The sequence below is a fragment of the Somniosus microcephalus genome, chromosome 14 (assembly GCF_052327205.1).
Source record: "Somniosus microcephalus isolate GS21.2 chromosome 14, FLI_Smic_1.0, whole genome shotgun sequence".
Lineage (NCBI taxonomy): Eukaryota > Metazoa > Chordata > Chondrichthyes > Squaliformes > Somniosidae > Somniosus > Somniosus microcephalus.
In genome coordinates, this window is record NC_141000.1 from 100685794 (window position 1) to 100703748 (window position 17955).

The 17955-nt window shown below is 46.4% G+C and overlaps 1 protein-coding gene across 2 annotated transcripts in view; it reads left to right on the forward strand.

Annotated features, from left to right (window-relative positions):
- urb1 (URB1 ribosome biogenesis homolog) overlaps positions 1-12843 on the forward strand; it is a 127892-nt gene extending 115049 nt beyond the window's left edge. For both annotated transcript variants that reach the window (XM_086007048.1, XM_086007047.1), the window contains one exon: positions 9078-12843. In XM_086007048.1, the coding sequence (XP_085863174.1) occupies positions 9078-9292 (215 nt within the window). In that variant the 3' untranslated portion in view covers positions 9293-12843. The remainder of the gene's footprint in view (positions 1-9077) is intronic.
- The last annotated feature ends 5112 nt before the right edge of the window (positions 12844-17955 follow it).

Here is a 17955-nt window from a genome sequence, read left to right on the forward strand (position 1 = left end):
CTTATAGTATTTATAGTTTTGACAGCTCTTCCTGTCAATTTTATGAATGAAGCATTCCCTGCTACCATTGGCTCTCCGTGGCCTACGTGATCCCAGGGGATGCATCGAACTAACTGTGCCCCTGGGATACGCAAGCACTGCGCGCCGGCAGTTAGAGGAGGCCCAGGATTGGAACACCACGCGGGCCCACAGCACAACGGCCGGCGCGCTAGGTAAGTGCAGGTCGGGGGCTTGCACCCGCGGGAAGCCTCCGACCCGAATTTCTGGGCCAATATTCAACCACCGAGTAGTTCATTATTGTAAAATATTTGACCGCAGCTGCAGCCACATAAAATCATTGTAAAAACTAATAAACTCAAATTTTAATGGGATACTCTACCAAAGCTTTAAGGTGATTGGCAGAAGGTCCAAAGGCGACATGAGGGAAAACATTTTTACGCAGTGAGTGGTTATGATCTGCAATGCACTGTCTTGAAAGGGTGATGGAGGCAGACTCAATCATGGCTTTCAAAAGAGAATTAGATAAGTATCTGAAAGAAAAAAAATTGCAGGGCTACAGAGAAAGGGGAGTGGGACTAGCTGAAGCGCTCTTGCAGAGAGCTGGCACAGACTCGACAGGCCGAATGGCCTCCTACTGTGCTGTAACGATTCTATGATTCTAGCTATGTGTTTTCCCCTAGTTAAAGTGCCCTGATAAATCAGTGTTGCCAAATAATATTAATACTGCTTCTTACCCACCTCCCTGAAAGGTTCCTATAAAAGGGCCTTGTGTTTATCTTAACACTAAAAGCCTATTCCATTTATACTGCTCTGATTGTGGTCTTTATCTTGACTTGTCGCTTATTATGGTAAGGAAAATGTGATTGGGACTGGTGTGAGTTTTGCTTAGTTGATATATTATAAAACTGCCACCAACAGTATACTGCTTTTGTCAAGCTGAAACTGGTGAAACCCAAATTGGATCAGGTTGATTCATTTGCCTTTTAACTTCAGTCATTATTCTAGAGGTATAAATACAGACTTTGGTGGTGATTCACAGATCCTGCCTAATTGATTTTTACGGAATCCCTTTTTTACATTTACTCATTTATCTTTTGCCTCTTTTTTGATCATTCTCCTTACTCTGCCACTTTTTTTTGGATTCCTTTCCTTCAGTTTCTGCCGGTATACTAATTGGCATGAAAGACCAAAGCTTCAATAATGACCCGTGCTGTAAAATAATATTGTATGAAGAGAGCTAAAGATCAAAGCACCTCCTTTATTTGAAAGTGCATTTTAATACAATGTTACCAACTTAGGGATTTAATTTCCTCAGGTAATATACTTGTTAATTAATAACTACATTAAAATAGTGCACAAAGGAATTTTACACAAACATGTTAGCCAGTTTACTATTGTGGTAAACCACTGTTATAGTTATCACTGTATATTGTTCTCACTGTTCTCACTGTCACATCACTACACGAGGTCGCCTCTTGTCGCACTGTTATACCTGGGCTGACCACCTCCGACTCCGCCCATTACCTGCCCAGGTATAAAGGTAGCTGACTGGCTAGTATTCCTCCCTGTTGGATCGGATCACCCACGAGGGTGGGCTCTGTTATTTAGCCAATAAAAACCTTCAGTTACGTTCTTAACTCGTCGCCTTTTATTGGACTAATTGATAGGCATATCAATTTTATTGACTAAATTTTAAAGATGTCTGATAATGAACAGCAACAGCAAGGAGCTCACCCAGCAGCACAGCAACAGCAGCCTCCAGACAACGGGCCACACCAGCCGGCTTGGCTGCAAGCCTTGAAACCACCATACCTGGATCTAAACCCACAGGCACCAAACTCAGCCAACGACTTCAAACACTGGCTGGACTGCTTCGAATCGTACCTGGAGGAAGCCGTCGTCCCTCAGAGATCCAAACTAAGAGTCCTGAAAGCCCAAGCGAGCCCGAGAGTATATACACTCATCCAGGACATGACTACGTACGACGACGCCATCAACCTACTGAAACAGCAGTACCGGAGCCCGGTAAACTACATGTACACTAGGCATCTCTTAAGATCTCGCCAGCAACAGCCAGGAGAATCGATAGCTGAATTTTCACGAGCGCTGAGACAACTCGGCAGGAACTGTGACTTTAAAGCGGTGACGGCTACTGCGAACATGGAAGACAATGTCCGCGACGCCTTGGTGAGAGGCCTACGTTCCGACTACACACGGCAAAGACTGCTTGAAGCTAAGGACATAGACCTGGACAAGGCCGAAGCCCTCGCCCTCACCCTAGAGGCCACCCAGCAAGACCAGGAAGCGTTTGCCAGGTACTATTCGCGACCCTGGGACTCGGGCCCGACCCCCACCCCACCACCCTTCACAGCGCTGCCCCCGGGACCTACCTCAGCGTCTGCATCACGGATCCGACCGGGCCCGCTAGCCCCGGTACCGGCCCCGACATCAGGCAACCCCGATCGGGCCGCTGGCTGCTTCTTTTGCGGCCAGGAGAAGCATCCGAGGTCGCGCTGCCCAGCCAAAAACTCGACCTGCAAAACCTGCCTCAAGAAAGGCCACTTCTCCAAGGCCTGCAGAAGCAAATCCTCAGAAGCCAGCAGTGCCTCATGCGAACCCTGGGGGCGGCCATCTTTGTGCGGGGCAGCCGAAGCCTGCAGAGCCTCATGGGAAAACCAGGGGCGGCCATCTTTGTGCGGGGCAGCCGAAGCCTGCAGAGCCTCATGGGAAAACCAGGGGCGGCCATCTTTGTGCGGGGCAGCCGAAGCCTGCAGAGCCTCATGGGAACAGCAGGGGCGGCCATCTTTGTGCGGGGCAAACGATTTAAACAGAGCCTCATGTGAACTACGGGGGCCGCCATCTTCGCCGCCATCTTGTCATGACAACGACGCGCTCATCTACACCCTAGCTTCCGTGACCCTGGATCAAGCCCGCCCGCACCACCTGGCCAGCTCAATGATGGACATCAAAGTCAACGGCCACGCCACGACCTGCCTGTTCGACAGCGGAAGCACGGAGAGCTTCATCCACCCAGACACGGTGAGCCACTACTCCCTCCCCGTCCTGCCAACGCGCAGCCGCATCTCGATGGCATCGAGGTCGCACGCCACAGACATCAGCGGCTACTGTGTCGTGACATTGTCGGTTAAAGGGACAGAGTATAAAAATTTTAAACTCCTCGTACTCCCCCAGCTGTGCGCTGCCGTCATACTAGGGCTGGACTTCCAATCCCACCTCCAAAGTGTAACCCTAGCATACGGTGGACCCCTCCCCCCACTCAGTCGACAACCAGCGAAAGTTAAACCGCCCACCGCGTAACACCTGCAGCCTATCCACCCTCAAGGTACCGCCACCTTCCCTGTTCGCTAACCTCACCCCCGACTGCAAACCTGTCGCTACTAAGAGCAGGCGGTACAGCGCTGGGGACAGAGCCTTCATTAGCTCTGAGGTGCAGCGACTCCTGAAAGAGGGCATTATTGAGGGGAGCAGCAGCCCCTGGCGTGCCCAGGTGGTGGTAGTCAAGACCGGCGACAAAAATCGCCTGGTTATCGACTACAGCCAGACCATAAACAGATACACCCAGCTGGACGCATACCCCCTCCCCCGCATATCGGACATGGTCAATGAGATTGCACAATACCGCGTATTCTCGACCATCGACCTCAAGTCGGCCTACCACCAACTCCCCATCAGCCCGGAGGACAGCCAGTACACCGCCTTCGAGGCGAATGGCCGCCTCTACCAATTCCTTAGGGTCCCCTTTGGTGTCACCAACGGGGTCTCGGTTTTCCAACGGGAGATGGACCGGATGGTTGACCAGAACGGACTACAGGCCACTTTCCCCTATCTCGATAACGTCACCATCTGCGGCCGCAACCGGCAGGACCATGACGTGAATCTGGAGAAATTCCTCCGTACGGCCCAACGGCTGAACCTCACCTACAATAAGGAGAAATGCGTGTTTAACACAGCGCGCCTTGCCATCCTTGGCTGTGTAGTAGAGAACGGAGTCATCGGCCCCGACCCCGAAAGAATGCGCCCCCTCATGGAGCTACCCCTCCCCCACTGTCCAAAAGCACTTAGGAGAACCCTGGGGCTTTTCGCCTACTATGCCCAATGGGTACCCAATTATGCGGACAAAGCCAGACCCCTCCTGAAAACCACATCCTTCCCCCTCACGGAAGAGGCGTGCGCGGCCTTCTCCCTCATTAAGGGAGACATAGCCAAGGCCACAATGCACGCAGTGGATGAGTCAATCCCCTTCCAAGTGGAGAGCGATGCATCCGACTTCGCCCTAGCCGCTACCCTTAACCAGGAGGGTAGGCCGGTAGCCTTCTTCTCAAGGACCCTACAGGGCCCCGAGACCCGACACTCGTCGGTCGAGAAGGAAGCCCAGGCAATTGTGGAGGCAGTACGGCGCTGGAGGCACTACTTGGCAGGCAAACGATTTACCCTCCTCACCGACCAACGCTCGGTTGCCTTCATGTTTAATAACAAGCTGAGGGGCAAGATCAAGAACGACAAAATCTTGAGGTGGAGAATCGAGCTTTCCACCTATGATTATGAGATCTTGTACCGGCCCGGTAAACTGAACGACCCCCCTGATGCTCTTTCACGCATTACATGCGCCAGCGCGCAAAGTGATAGACTTCAGACCCTCCACAATGACCTCTGCCATACTCCATCGAGGAGGTCAGGACCATGACCAGGAACTGCCAGATCTGTGCTGAGTGCAAACCGCACTTCTATAAGCCGGACAGAGCAAGCCTGATCAAGGCCACCCGCCCCTTCGAGCGTCTGAGCATCGACTTCAAGGGGCCCCTACCGTCATCCGACCGTAATGTGTACTTCCTCAACATCGTTGATGAGTACTCCCGTTTCCCCTTTGCCTTCCCCTGCCCAGACATGACCAGTAACACGGTCATTAAATGCCTGAACAAACTCTTCGCCTTGTTCGGGTTCCCGAACTATATACATAGTGACCGGGGCGCCTCCTTCATGAGCGAGGAACTCCGTCAGTTCCTATTGGAGAGGGGTATTGCAGCAAGCAGGACCACCAGCTACAACCCCCGAGGGAACGGCCAGGTGGAAAGAGAGAACGCGACGGTATGGAAGGCCACCCTCTTAGCCTTAAAGTCTAAGGGCCTCCCAACCTCCCGCTGGCAAGAGGTCCTCCCGATTGCGCTGCACTCCATCCGGTCACTACTTTGCACTGCCATTAACACCACCCCCCATGCTCGAATGTTTGTCTTCCCCAGGAAGTCGACTACGGGAACCACCCTACCAACCTGGCTGACCTCTCCGGGACCCGTCTTGCTGCGAAAGCACGTGAGGGCCCATAAAACGGACCCCCTGGTCGAGAAGGTGAACCTCCTGCACGCCAACCCCCAGTACGCCTATGTGGCTTACCCAGACGGACGGGAGGACACTGTCTCCTTACGAGACCTCGCACCCTCACCCCCCCCTCCCAACCCCCCGAGTCCAGCCGAGGTAGACGGCATGCCGGAACCCCACGAGCCTTTGCCGACTACGCAGACACCAGCTTTAACACCGGATAATGTAACACCGCCGCTGCGACGATCGGAGAGGCTAACGAAGCCTCCGGACAGACTGACATACCAGAGCTGGTAATACACTTCACCCCGCCGGACTCTAATCTAAACAAGGGGTGAATGTGGTAAACCACTGTTATAGTTATCACTGTATATTGTTCTCACTGTTCTCACTGTCACATCACTACACGAGGTCGCCTCTTGTCGCACTGTTATACCTGGGCTGACCACCTCCGACTCCGCCCATTACCTGCCCAGGTATAAAGGTAGCTGACTGGCTAGTATTCCTCCCTGTTGGATCGGATCACCCACGAGGGTGGGCTCTGTTATTTAGCCAATAAAAACCTTCAGTTACGTTCTTAACTCGTCGCCTTTTATTGGACTAATTGATAGGCATATCAACTATCACAGGAAATTAAATCCTTAAAGTAAAATAAAGATGATGCCTTAAGTTTCAGGACCACTGATTGCTATAACCCAGTTTCCAGACTGTCCTAATCTGTGTCAAATCATCATTTCTATTTTAGAACTCAGCAGCTCCCTCTCATATTCTATGCCTTTGAGCTGGCATGCTTCCTCAATGTGCTTCCCCTTACAATTTACAATAATTGTGGCTTTTGAAGCCAATATTATGGAGAGCCGTTACTGTGCTTTACTGATCGGGTATCAGTGTTTCTATTTAAGTTAATTCAATTATCACATTGCTATATTATTCATCAGATCTTTTTCAGTTGTTTTAAGTGGACAGGTTTTCGTGTTTTACATAAAATAAAGAAGTACTTGCATTTATATAGCACCTTTCATGACCTCGGGACATCCCAAAGCGTTTTGTAGCCAACTTTTGAATTGTAGTCACTGTTGTAATGTAGGAAATGTGGCAGCCAATTTGCACACAGCAAGCTCGCACAAGCAGCCATATAATAAGGACCAGATAATCTGTGTTTTTTAGTGATGTTGATCGAGGGATAAATATTGGCCAGGGCTAAATCCCCTGCTCTTCTTCAAAATAGTGCCGAGGGATCTTTTACATCCGCCTGAGAGAGCAGAGATTGCCTCAGTTTAACGTCTCATCCGAAAGACAGCACCTCCAACCGTGCAGCACTCACTCAGTTAAGCACTGGAGTGTTAGCCTAGATTTTTGTGCTCAAGTCTCTGGAGTGAGACTTGAACCTACAACCTTCTGATTCAGAGGCAAGAGTGCTACCCACTGAGCCACAGCTGACACAGCATAACAGAAGCTTGACAAAAGCAGTATACTTCATGTGAATTTAATTAACATTTCTTTGAGTTTCATCAATTTAAAAATAAAACAGATGGGTGACATGGCCTTCTGCATTGGAGCATTAATGTGCAGCACTGGAGAGTAAATTCCTAATCTCAAATGTATTGGATTGAGCAAAGACCAGGCATGTCCCTGTTGAAGTAGTGACAGGGAGGGAAATAAACCAGATGTATATCAATCATTTGGACTTGAATGTAGGAAGTATGATTAAGAAGTTTGCAGATGATACAAAAATTGACCGTGTGGTTGATAATGAAGAAGAAAACTAGACTGCAGGAAGATATCAATGAACTGGTCAGGTGGGCGGATAAGTGGCAAATGGAATTCACTCCGGAAAAGTGTGAGGTAATGCATGTGGGGAGGGCTAACAAGGCAAGAGAATACACAATAAATGGTAGGACACTGAAGTGCAGAAGATCAGAGGGACCTTGGAGTGCATGTCCACAGATCCCTGAAGGTAGCAGGACAGATAGATAAGGTGGTTAAGAAGGCATACGGGATACTTTCCTTTATTAGCCAAGGCATAGAATACAAGAGCAGGGAAGTTATGCTTGAACTGTATAAAACACTAGTTAGGCCGCAGCTAGAATACTGCGTGCAGTTCTGGTCACCACATTACAGGGAGGATGTGATTGCACTAGAGAGGATACAGAGGAGATTTACGAGGATGTTGCCTGGGCTGGGGAATTTTAGCTATGAGGAAAGATTGGATAGGCTGGGGTTGTTTTCTTTAGAACAGAGGATGCTGAGGGGAGATCTAATTGAGGTGTATACAATTATGAGGGGCCTAGATAGAGTGGATAGGAAGGACCTATTTCCATTAGCAGAAGGGTCAATAACCAGGGGGCATAAAATTGGTAGGAGGTTTAGAGGGGATTTGAGGAGAAATCCTTTCACCCAGAGGGTGGTGGGGGTCTGGAACTCACTGCCTGAAAGGGCGGTAGAGGCAGAAACCCTCATCACATTTAAAAAGTAATTGGATATGCTCTTGAAGTGCGGTAACCTACAAGGCTACAGACCAAAGAGCTGGAAAGTGGGATTAGGCTGGGTAGCTCTTTGTCGGCCGGCACAGACACAATGGGCCAAATGGCTTCCTTCTGTGCTGTAAATTTCTATGATTCTATGATATGAGCCACTCACGAGCACCTATAACAACAACAGCTACTTGCACTTATATAGTGCATTTAACATAGTAAAATGTCCCAAAGAGCTTCACAGGAGCGTAATCAGAAAAAATTGACTTTGAGTCAAAGTAGGAGACATTAGGACAAGTGAAGGTTTCAAGGAGCATCTTAAGGATGGAGATATTTAGGGAGGAAATTCCAGAGTTTAGGGCCGAGACAGCAAAAGGCACGGATGCCAACTGTGGGGCAAAGGAAGTGGGGAATGCACAAGAGGCCAAGAGATGGAAGAATGTAGGGTTGGAGGGGGATTGTAGGGTTGGAAGGGGATTGTAGGGTTGGAGGGGGATTGTAGGGTTGGAGGAGGAATGTAGGGTTGGAGGAGGAATGTAGGGTTGGAGGAGGATTGTAGGGTTGGAGGAGGATTGTAGGGTTGGAGGAAGAATGTAGGGTTGGAGGAGGAATGTAGGGTTGGAGGAGGAATGTAGGGTTGGAGGAGGAATGTAGGGTTGGAGGAGGAATGTAGGGTTGGAGGAGGAATGTAGGGTTGGAGGAGGATTGTAGGGTTGGAGGAGGATTGTAGGGTTGGAGGAGGAATGTAGGGTTGGAGGAGGAATGTAGGGTTGGAGGAGGAATGTAGGGTTGGAGGAGGAATGTAGGGTTGGAGGAGGAATGTAGGGTTGGAGGAAGAATGTAGGGTTGGAGGAGGATTGTAGGGTTGGAGGAGGATTGTAGGGTTGGAGGAGGATTGTAGGGTTGGAGGAGGAATGTAGGGTTGGAGGAGGATTGTAGGGTTGGAGGAGGAATGTAGGGTTGGAGGAGGAATGTAGGGTTGGAGGAGGAATGTAGGGTTGGAGGAGGTAACCGAGATAGGGAGGAGCGAGGCCATGAAGATATTTGAACATAAGCAGCATTGCTGCTGATGAAAGAGCAGGCTACATGTACTGCCCTTTCAGCTACAGATGTTCCATGGCTTCAGGGCCTTTGATGGGAGAAAGGGGAAAGAATGCATGTCTCCACAAGAAGATAGCACACCCTGAAAAAAATAAAAAGGGTCCAAAAGTTATCGCTCATAAAATGTATCTTGCAGTTTTAAATGTCTGATTCTCTCTCCTCTCTCAGCCGCAGCATTGTTCCTGCTCTCTGATTACCTGTGGGACTTGTGGCTCGGAGCACGGGAACCTCAACTCTTTCTGTCTCATATAACATTGATCTCGGAGGCCTCTGAAGAAACACCAAGGCTTGGCAAGCGCCTTAAAGCAAAACAGAAGCAGAAGCCAACAGATGCCATCGTGTCTCTCTCTAAAGACATCCGTTCCCTTATTGAAGGGCAGTAGCTGAAAAGCTGCCTCTTTAATTACACTTAAAAATACAGATTTTATTTTGCTAAAATTTTACTCAAGATCAGAAAATTGATCATTGTATTGTGTATTTGGACGTCTTTGGCACCATCAAGAGATGCCGTATTTTGAATATTAAGCCTTGTCAGTGTTGAAAATTTATAACAAGTTTGTAATAAATCATTATTGATCTGTAAATACTAGTTAGTGTGCAAATGAATAAGTCTTACTTTTCAAATACTAGGATTTTTCTGTACTAAATGGTAGATTGCATCTTTCAATCAGTTAATTACTGTACAGGTGTTTGCACACAAGCAACAATTTGTCCTTTAAAGCACCTCAAGGAAGTCAATTCCCTAAACAAGAAAAGATTGAAAACTTCTCACAGTTCATTCCTCCACCACTGAGTCTTTGTAGCACACTGGTTAAAAAATAAACTCTGCCAACTTGTTAGCTATCAGCCTATCTTTTATCATTTATCTGCATTACTGTTACTCCCCTGTATCAGGCCATATATCCTGACCGCTTCTGGCCTAATTCACAGTCGGCCATGACATCACTTTCCACTCCACCAAAAAAAAACGAAATCAAAAAAAAGATAAACACATAAAAAGATAAGAAATCACTTCAGTTCTGTATACTATACAGAATCATTTCCAAACTGGAGCACATCCCAGGCTGTAACACATTTTGGGGTTGACGAGGTCAATACATTTCTCATAGTCACAGTTGTATTTCAACTCTTTGATGTGTTAATGCATGAAACATGTTCCATACTATATTTTCCTAAATACAACAGAATTAAAACAACACTACTTTAGGCCAGTAACTCGGTTCGTTTCGTCGCCAGCAACTCCTGCCGAAAGAAAGACTTGCATTTATATAGTGCCTCTCACAACCTCAGGATGCCCCAAATTGTTTTACAGCCAATGAAGTACTTTTGAATTGTAGTCACTGTTGTAATGTAAGAAACGTGGCAGCCAATTTATGCACAGCAAGCTCCCACAAATAGGAATGACCAGATCATTTTTTTGTGATGTTGATTGAGGGATAAATATTGGGTGTGACACTGGGTATAACTCCCCTGCTATTCTTCGAAATAGTGCCATGGGATCCGTCCACCTGAGAGAGCAGGTTTAACATCTCATCCGAAAGACGGCACCTCCAACAGTGCAGCGCTCCCACAGCACTGCACTGGAGTGTCAGCCTAGATTTCTGTGCTCAAATCTCTGGAGTGGGACTTGAATCCACAACCTCCTAACTCAGAGGCGAGGCTTCCACCCACTGAGCCAGAAAGTGAGCAGTAGGCTATCCAGATCATCCTCAGACTAATTGCCTTACAGTGCAAACTAACTCAGACTTTAATCAACTCCCTTGTCTGCTTCAGCTACCAGATTTTGCCTAATACAAAAATAAACCAGTTCCCTTTTTTATGAATATTCATTTGTTCCGCAGCTCCTCTCCCCTCCCGTCCATTTCCCTCCACCCTATTTCAGTGAGCTTTTTAGCAATTATTTCAACATGTAATAATTATAGATAACAAGCTAAAAGATTCTTGCGCGCTAAGAAATAAAAATAATTACGTCCTCGGTTTATGGACCACAATTAAAGTTCAGTGAAAGTAAATAGTGTTTAGATTTTGCCGTATTTTTAGGAGGTAACAAACAATTTTCAGTCCTTTAATTACCTGACGTACTTGCCAGGCAACCGATCAAACGAGCTTACCGCCACTTTGATAGACTATAGTTTGCTTTAGCTCTGTAATAGAGACATCTTTTAACAATATTGTTCAGTGCCTTTTTCAAATGATAAATCTGCACCTAGTTGTACTCTTTCCATGTATGTGCGGATTGGTCATGTTTTCTGAGTCATTTAAGTTCTTAGGTTTTCACTGACTAAAAATACAATTTTTTTTTTAACAAAATATGATGGTATTTAATTCTTTTTAAATATCAGTAAGATAACTCTTAACTTTTTCCAGTTCTGACGAAAGGTCATTGACCTGAAACGTTAACTCTGTTTCTCTCGCCACAAATGCTGCCTGACCTGAGTATTCCCAGCATTTTCTGTTTTTATAACACAAACAAGATTTGGTGATGTATCTTAAGATACAGTAACGGTTTCTGAGACAAATATTACTTTTTTTTCCCCCAAAGGAAAAGAGAGACTTGCATTTATATAGCGCCTTTAACAATCTCAGGACATCCCAAAGCACTTTAGAAGTTCTTTTGAAGTGTAGTCACTGTTGTAATGTAGGAAACGCGGCAGCCAATTGGCGCACAGCAAGCTCCCACAAACAGCAGTGAGATAATGACCAAAAAATCTGTGTTTAGGTGTTGATTGAGGGATAAATATTGGCCAGTACACTGGGGATAACTCCCCCGCTCTTCTTCAAAATAGTTCCATGGAATCTTTTACATCCAGCTGAGAGAGAAGACAGGGTCTCGGTTTAACATCTCATCCAAAAGACAGCGCCTCCGACAGTGCAGCACTCCCTCAGCACTGCACTGGAATGTCAGCCTAGATTTTTGTGCTTTAAGTCTCTGGAGTGGGGCTTGAACCCCTGACCTTCTGACTCAGAGGCAAGAGTGCTACCACTGAGCCAATTGTTAAGGAGCTTTGTGATTCCACTAGCCACCGATCTCCGTGTTGCAGACAACTTGCAGTAATATAGCACTTTTAATGTAAACATCCCAAGATGCTTTGCAAATAAATTTAGAGAAAACAGCATTGATCCAGGAAGGGAGAGATGAGGATGGTTGACCGAAAGTTCGGAGCAATTTGTAGATGAGGGCTAGGATTTTACATTTAATGCATGGAGGAATGGCAAGCTAATATATGTCAACAAGGAGAGAGGTGTAAGCATAAGCTCGAGGAACAGCACCTCATCTTCCGATTAGGCACTTTACAGCCTTCCAGACTCAATATCGAGTTCAACAATTTCAGATCATAACCTTTATATTTTTATATATTTTTTATCCACACCTTTGGTTTGTGCCTTTTCCTTTTTTTTCTCTCCCATATGGCAGCTGTCTTTCATTCTGCCAGCGCATTTCACACTTCATCTAGAGCCATCTTTTGTCTCTTTAACTGTCCTATTACCATCTCATCTTGCCTTGAATATCTCTTAATGTCTCTTCACCACTCAGACCTTCACTTTTGTTCTTTCATTCCCCCCCCCCATTTCCCAGCCCCCAAACTTGCCTTTTAACCTGTTTCATTTCCTGCTTTTTTTTCAGTTCTGTAGAAGGGTTTTGACCCGAAACGTTGACTCTGTTTCTCTCTCCACGGATGTTGCCTGGCCTGCTGAGTTTTTCCAGCATTTTCTGTTGTTATTAAGGAGAGAGGGGTAATAGGCAAACAGCACTTAGTGGGATAGGATACATGAGGAAGAGTTTTGAACGCGTTAAGAATTTATGGAGGATACTAGACCAGCAAGGTGAGTTTTAGAGTAGCCAAGTCTGGAGGTGATATAAGACCAACATAAAGGCTTCAGCAACAGAGGGGCTGAGGTAGAGACCGGGATGGGCAACGTTGTGGAGGTGAAAGTAAGCAGATTGCTGATGGATAGGATGTGATGTATAAAGGTCAACCCAGAGTTGAACTGGACATCAGGGCTGTCAGTAGCCTGTAAGATTTGGATCACAGGTCACCCACAGATTACCCAAAGGGTCTTGGGAGTCATACGTCCCTTTATTAAGGAGTGGCAGTTTAAGTTAAGTACAACACACAATCAAGATAGACGTAGTAGACATACGACCGAGACAAGCAGCTAGTATCAGTCCTGATCGGACAGACGGCTGGTGTGCGTGAACAGCTCTTCCCTAGGGGTGGGCCTAGGGTAGATTATGGACAGGACTATCTAACCTGTAAGGGCTCTTCTTAAACCAAGGTGCCCAATGGTATGTCGAGTTCTCTGTCTCAACTTTCGGATGAAAATCCTCCCCTTCACATGTCTTTCCTGTTTATACTTTCAAACGATTTCTTACTATCCTGTGCTTATCCTCCCAAGTTTGGAGTCAGACATGCCATTCTTGGCCTTCAGATGTTCATAGCTGCTTGTTATCAGTTATTTATGTTCACGCGGTTCATCAGACTATTGTACTATGGAATGAATCATTAAATTCCCAAAGGTATCTTCTATTCTGTGTCCTTATACTTAATTAACTTATGTATTTAAAGCAGCTTTGTTAAACAAAGTCAAAATCCTAACTTAGCATTATAATATGGTTATTAGCAATAATGGAAGAATCATAAACATTGGGCCTCGGTTGGCCAAATCAAAGATACAGTCAACAACCTTTCGAGCACACAAACAGCAGATAGTTAGTCTGGAAACATGGTCACCGCCACGGTGCAGAATGTTATAATATCCGCAGGGAACCAAGAACATAAGCAAATTCTAAGCGTCTATCCAGTTATTCTAACACCAGTCTGAAGAGACTTTTTTGTCTTGTTATTTCTTCTAATTCATAATTTCTTACAACTCCCCACCTTGAAGAGGAAATATCCTTATTGACCTCTCGCAATCCTCTTTTGACTAATCTAGCTAGTTCTAGGTTATCGACCCGCTGATACCATTCATGCCCAGGGATGTGGCTGGCATTATAAGCTACTTCCCACCACTTATAGTCCCCTAATTTGTTTATTGCTTTCTCAACTTTGGCATTAGTAGGGAAACTCAGAAATGAAGATTTCTCCCTTACTGTCCATTCCTTTGAGGGGGAGGTGCAACCTCTGACCCCTTACTCAAATTCAATTCACTGTTCTGGTGTTCCAATTCTGCCCTGCCTGGAGTATCCTCTGTTTCTTCTATCTTTCCTGATCTTACCCCGCCTGGGATCTTCTCTACATTGCTTCGGATCTTCTCTTTCGGTGTGCTCAATTAATTTGTTAGTGCTGGTTAGTCATAGGCATGAGTACAATTGGCTTATGTATCAAAATCTTACTACACGGGTTACATATATCAATACACTATCATTACAAGTTGGAGAACTATCATAGCATATGAAATAATACGAACCTAAGGGTATGCTGATATATTAAGCCCAATATCCCACCAGTGTGAATCGTCCCCTATGCTGTCAGTTTCAATATCTATTCTCGAGTTGTCTTGCTCCAAAACATAAAAATGCCTTAGAACATAAGAACATAAGAAATAGGAGCAGGAGTAGGCCAATCGGCCCCTCGAGCTTGCTCCGCCATTCAATAAGATCATGGCTGATCTGATCCTAACCGCCAATCTACTATCACTGAACCATCTCCTGAATCTAACAGAATTAGACACACGAAATAGGAGCAGGGAGAAATAGGGAGGAGTTCAGTCGCATCACAAGCTCACTGAAGCCTTCAGATAACGGGAATGTCGTACCCTATTGTGCCACATAATTGTGCAGCTCATAACGAAGTATTTCATTTACTGTCAGTTTCACTTGAGCATAGGTTTTGATATTGAGTAAAACGTGTTGGTTGATGGGACAGGTCATAAGGACATAAGAAAATAAGATGTAGGAGCAGGAGTAGGTCATTTGGCCCCTTGAGCCTGCTCCGCCATTCAATAAGATCATGGCCTCAACTCCACATCCCTGCCCACTCCCCATAACCCTTGACTCCCTTATCGTTCAAAAATCTGTCACAGTACTCCCAAGTGTGGTCTAACCAACGTTCGATACAGGTTTAGCATAACTTCCCTACTTTTCAATTCTATCCCTCTAGAAATAAACCCTAGTGCTTGGTTTGCTTTTTTTATGGCCTTGTTAACCTGTGTCGCAATTTTTAGTGATTTGTCTATTTGTACTCCGAGATCCCTTTGTTCCTCTACCCCACCTAGACTCGCACCCTGCAAGTGATAAGTGACCTCCCTATTCTTCCTACCAAAATGTAGTACCTCACATTTATCTGTGTTGAACTTCATTTGCCAATTATATGCCTATTCTGCAAGTTTGTTAATGTCCTCCTCTAATTTGTTGCAGTCCTCAGTATTGACTATTCCCCCCCCCCCCCAATTTGGTGTCATCCACAAATTTAGAAATTGTGTTTTTGATTCCTAAGTCTAAATCATTACTGTAAATTGTGAACAGCAGTGGTCCCAGCACTGATCCTTGTGGAACACCACTACCCACCTTCTGCCACTGTGAATAGCTACCCCTTACTCCCACTCTCTGCTTTCTGTCCTGAAGCCAGCTAGCAATCCATTCTGCTATTTGTCCCCTGACCCCGCATTCTCTGATCTTATTCATCAGTCTATTATGGAGAACCTTATCGAAGGCATTTTGAAAATCCAGATAAATTACATCTACTGCATTGCCGTTGTCTACTCTCTGTTACCTCTTCAAAAAATTCAATAAGGTTGGTCAAACAAGACTTTCCCTTTTGAAATCCATGTTGACTTCATTATTATATTTTTGGTTTCTAGATGTTCTTCTATTTTCTCCTTTAGTAGGGATTCCATTATACCACTGATGTTAAGCTGACTGGTCTATAATTCCCTGGACATGTTCTATCCCTCTTAAATATTGGTATTACGTTAGTCGTGAATGTGCCTTTGTAAACAACACCCTGCCTTAACAATGACTCGATGGTGCCTCAAATATACGGTATACTTTCGGCTGGATAAAAGTTCTGCTTCACGGGAGCATGTACCGGTCCGTTAATTTCTTCGGGTCTGGTCATGCTTCCGCAATCATGTTTATGGGTTGCGAATGCACCCGGCACCAACTCTAGGGTCGCCTGTACCTCTGGGTCATCAGAGGTAACTGGTCTGTACTCCCCTGATTTTTTAATCGCAAATACCAAGTGTGCGCTAGACACTGGAATAGGGGGTCTGTTTTAAGGTTCCACCAGATACAATTATTGGCATAATCAATCACTGCTCGATAACTTCTGTGCACATCACTACCTAATAGTCCCTGCCCATTATGCATGGCCATATAGATGGGAGACTGGACTATGACTCAAACCCTGTCTATGTCTAGCTCCAAGGGAAAGGATCCTTGTATAGTTATCTGGATTGTCAAGGCCCGATAAAACGTGGGGCACACTCTTCGTAGGATCGGGGTGGGGATCGTGAATGATGGTGGCGGAGGAGCCGGAGTCGACTAACATTAATTGTTGACGGCCTCCAGAATCAATAGTGCAGCCTATTGTATCGGAGAAGGGAAGTCATCTCTCCCTGAGAGGCCTGCAGGAGTCATGGAGAGGTGGAAGGTCTGCCGTTTGCTTGGGCTGTTGATGCACCACGGCAACCGGTCGAGCCCCCTGGCTAATCTGCATGGCCCCTATCGCTGCCTCCATTCTCTCTAATCGCTGCTCGATCAAGTCAGGACCAGTCTGTCTCGGAGTGCGGCATTGACGGGCATAATGGCCTAGGTGATTGCAAAGACAGCAGTGTACCGGGGCACCCTTCTCTGCCACAGGGGTTTTAGACGGCCCTGATTTCTGACCGGGTAGTGGGCCCTCGATGACCGCTATTTTAACTTTGGTGGGTACTCTGGGAATATTGGCACGGGTTTTGCTCCCAAGCAGTCCCGGAATGGGTGCACAGTTGTTCCCAAGGTGTGTCTTTGGAGATTACGGACCAATGGTTGGAGGCTGTTCAAAAAGAAGGTTTTGAAGCCTGGGTAAAGTAGTCCCCTCTGCCATCCCTAGTGCACTGGAAAATGTCATGGAGCTTATACACGAAGGCATTCGGGCTTTCGGTAGGGCCCTGCTTGGTATTAGCTAGGAGCTGGTGGATGTCGATGCCCTCCTCCCCTAGTGTTCTACAGAGGTCCATCTCAATATCCTGTAGTGCGCCCTCACCCAGAATTTTCTCGTCCATCTCTTTTAATTCTGAGGAACACACAGCCAGGAGGACCTGTTTAAGGTCGCCTCCTTCTAGTTCCGGATGAGTGACCTTAAAAATCCTCCACCGCTGCCTGAGGTCAAGGAGGCTGGTGTTCATGTTTACCGTCCCTATGTCATCCTTTAGTGCCCTGACTTTAACAATGGTAAGGGGCCTATGCGTGATCGAGGAGGGTTGCCTGCTGCCCGGCTCTTGGTCAGTCTGGCGCTTAGGCTGGCAGGCAGCATTGGCCCAGGTGACCACACACACTGGTATTGCCTTGTTTGCTTTGTTTGCTTCACCATCCTTGTACGGTGGAGGTGGAGCAGAGCGGGTGGGGTCATCGACTATGTTATCCCAACAAGGGCTGGGATCTCTTGGTTTGATTTTGGAGACAGCAGCCACCACTGCTTGCTGTTGGCCGATCTGTGCCTGAAGCTGTCGGATTTTTGCTAAACATGGGGCATGGTCTGCTTCAGGGGAGGCGATGGTCTGGCGCTGGTCTAACACCCTCATAGCCCCCCTTGCAACTTCTAACTCCTCATCTAATCTGATATTCTCTGCCTGTAATTCGATATTTTGTTCTAGTATTTGGTACAGTTTTTTTTGTGTATAGCGTGCCTTGCCATAGCCCTTCTGTTCCCAGCGTAACTTATTGTGCGGTACAGCAATGCTTTCCTGCCAAACTTCGCTTTCTTTCTGCAGCTTATCTGCCTGTTCTTTTAACTCTGTTTTTTTTGTTTAACTGCAAGGCACACAAGTGTGCTCTGTAGGCTAACTTATCTCGCCCTTTTTTCAGCTTAAGCTTGCGTTTCTGGACATCCTCGGAGAGTCTGTC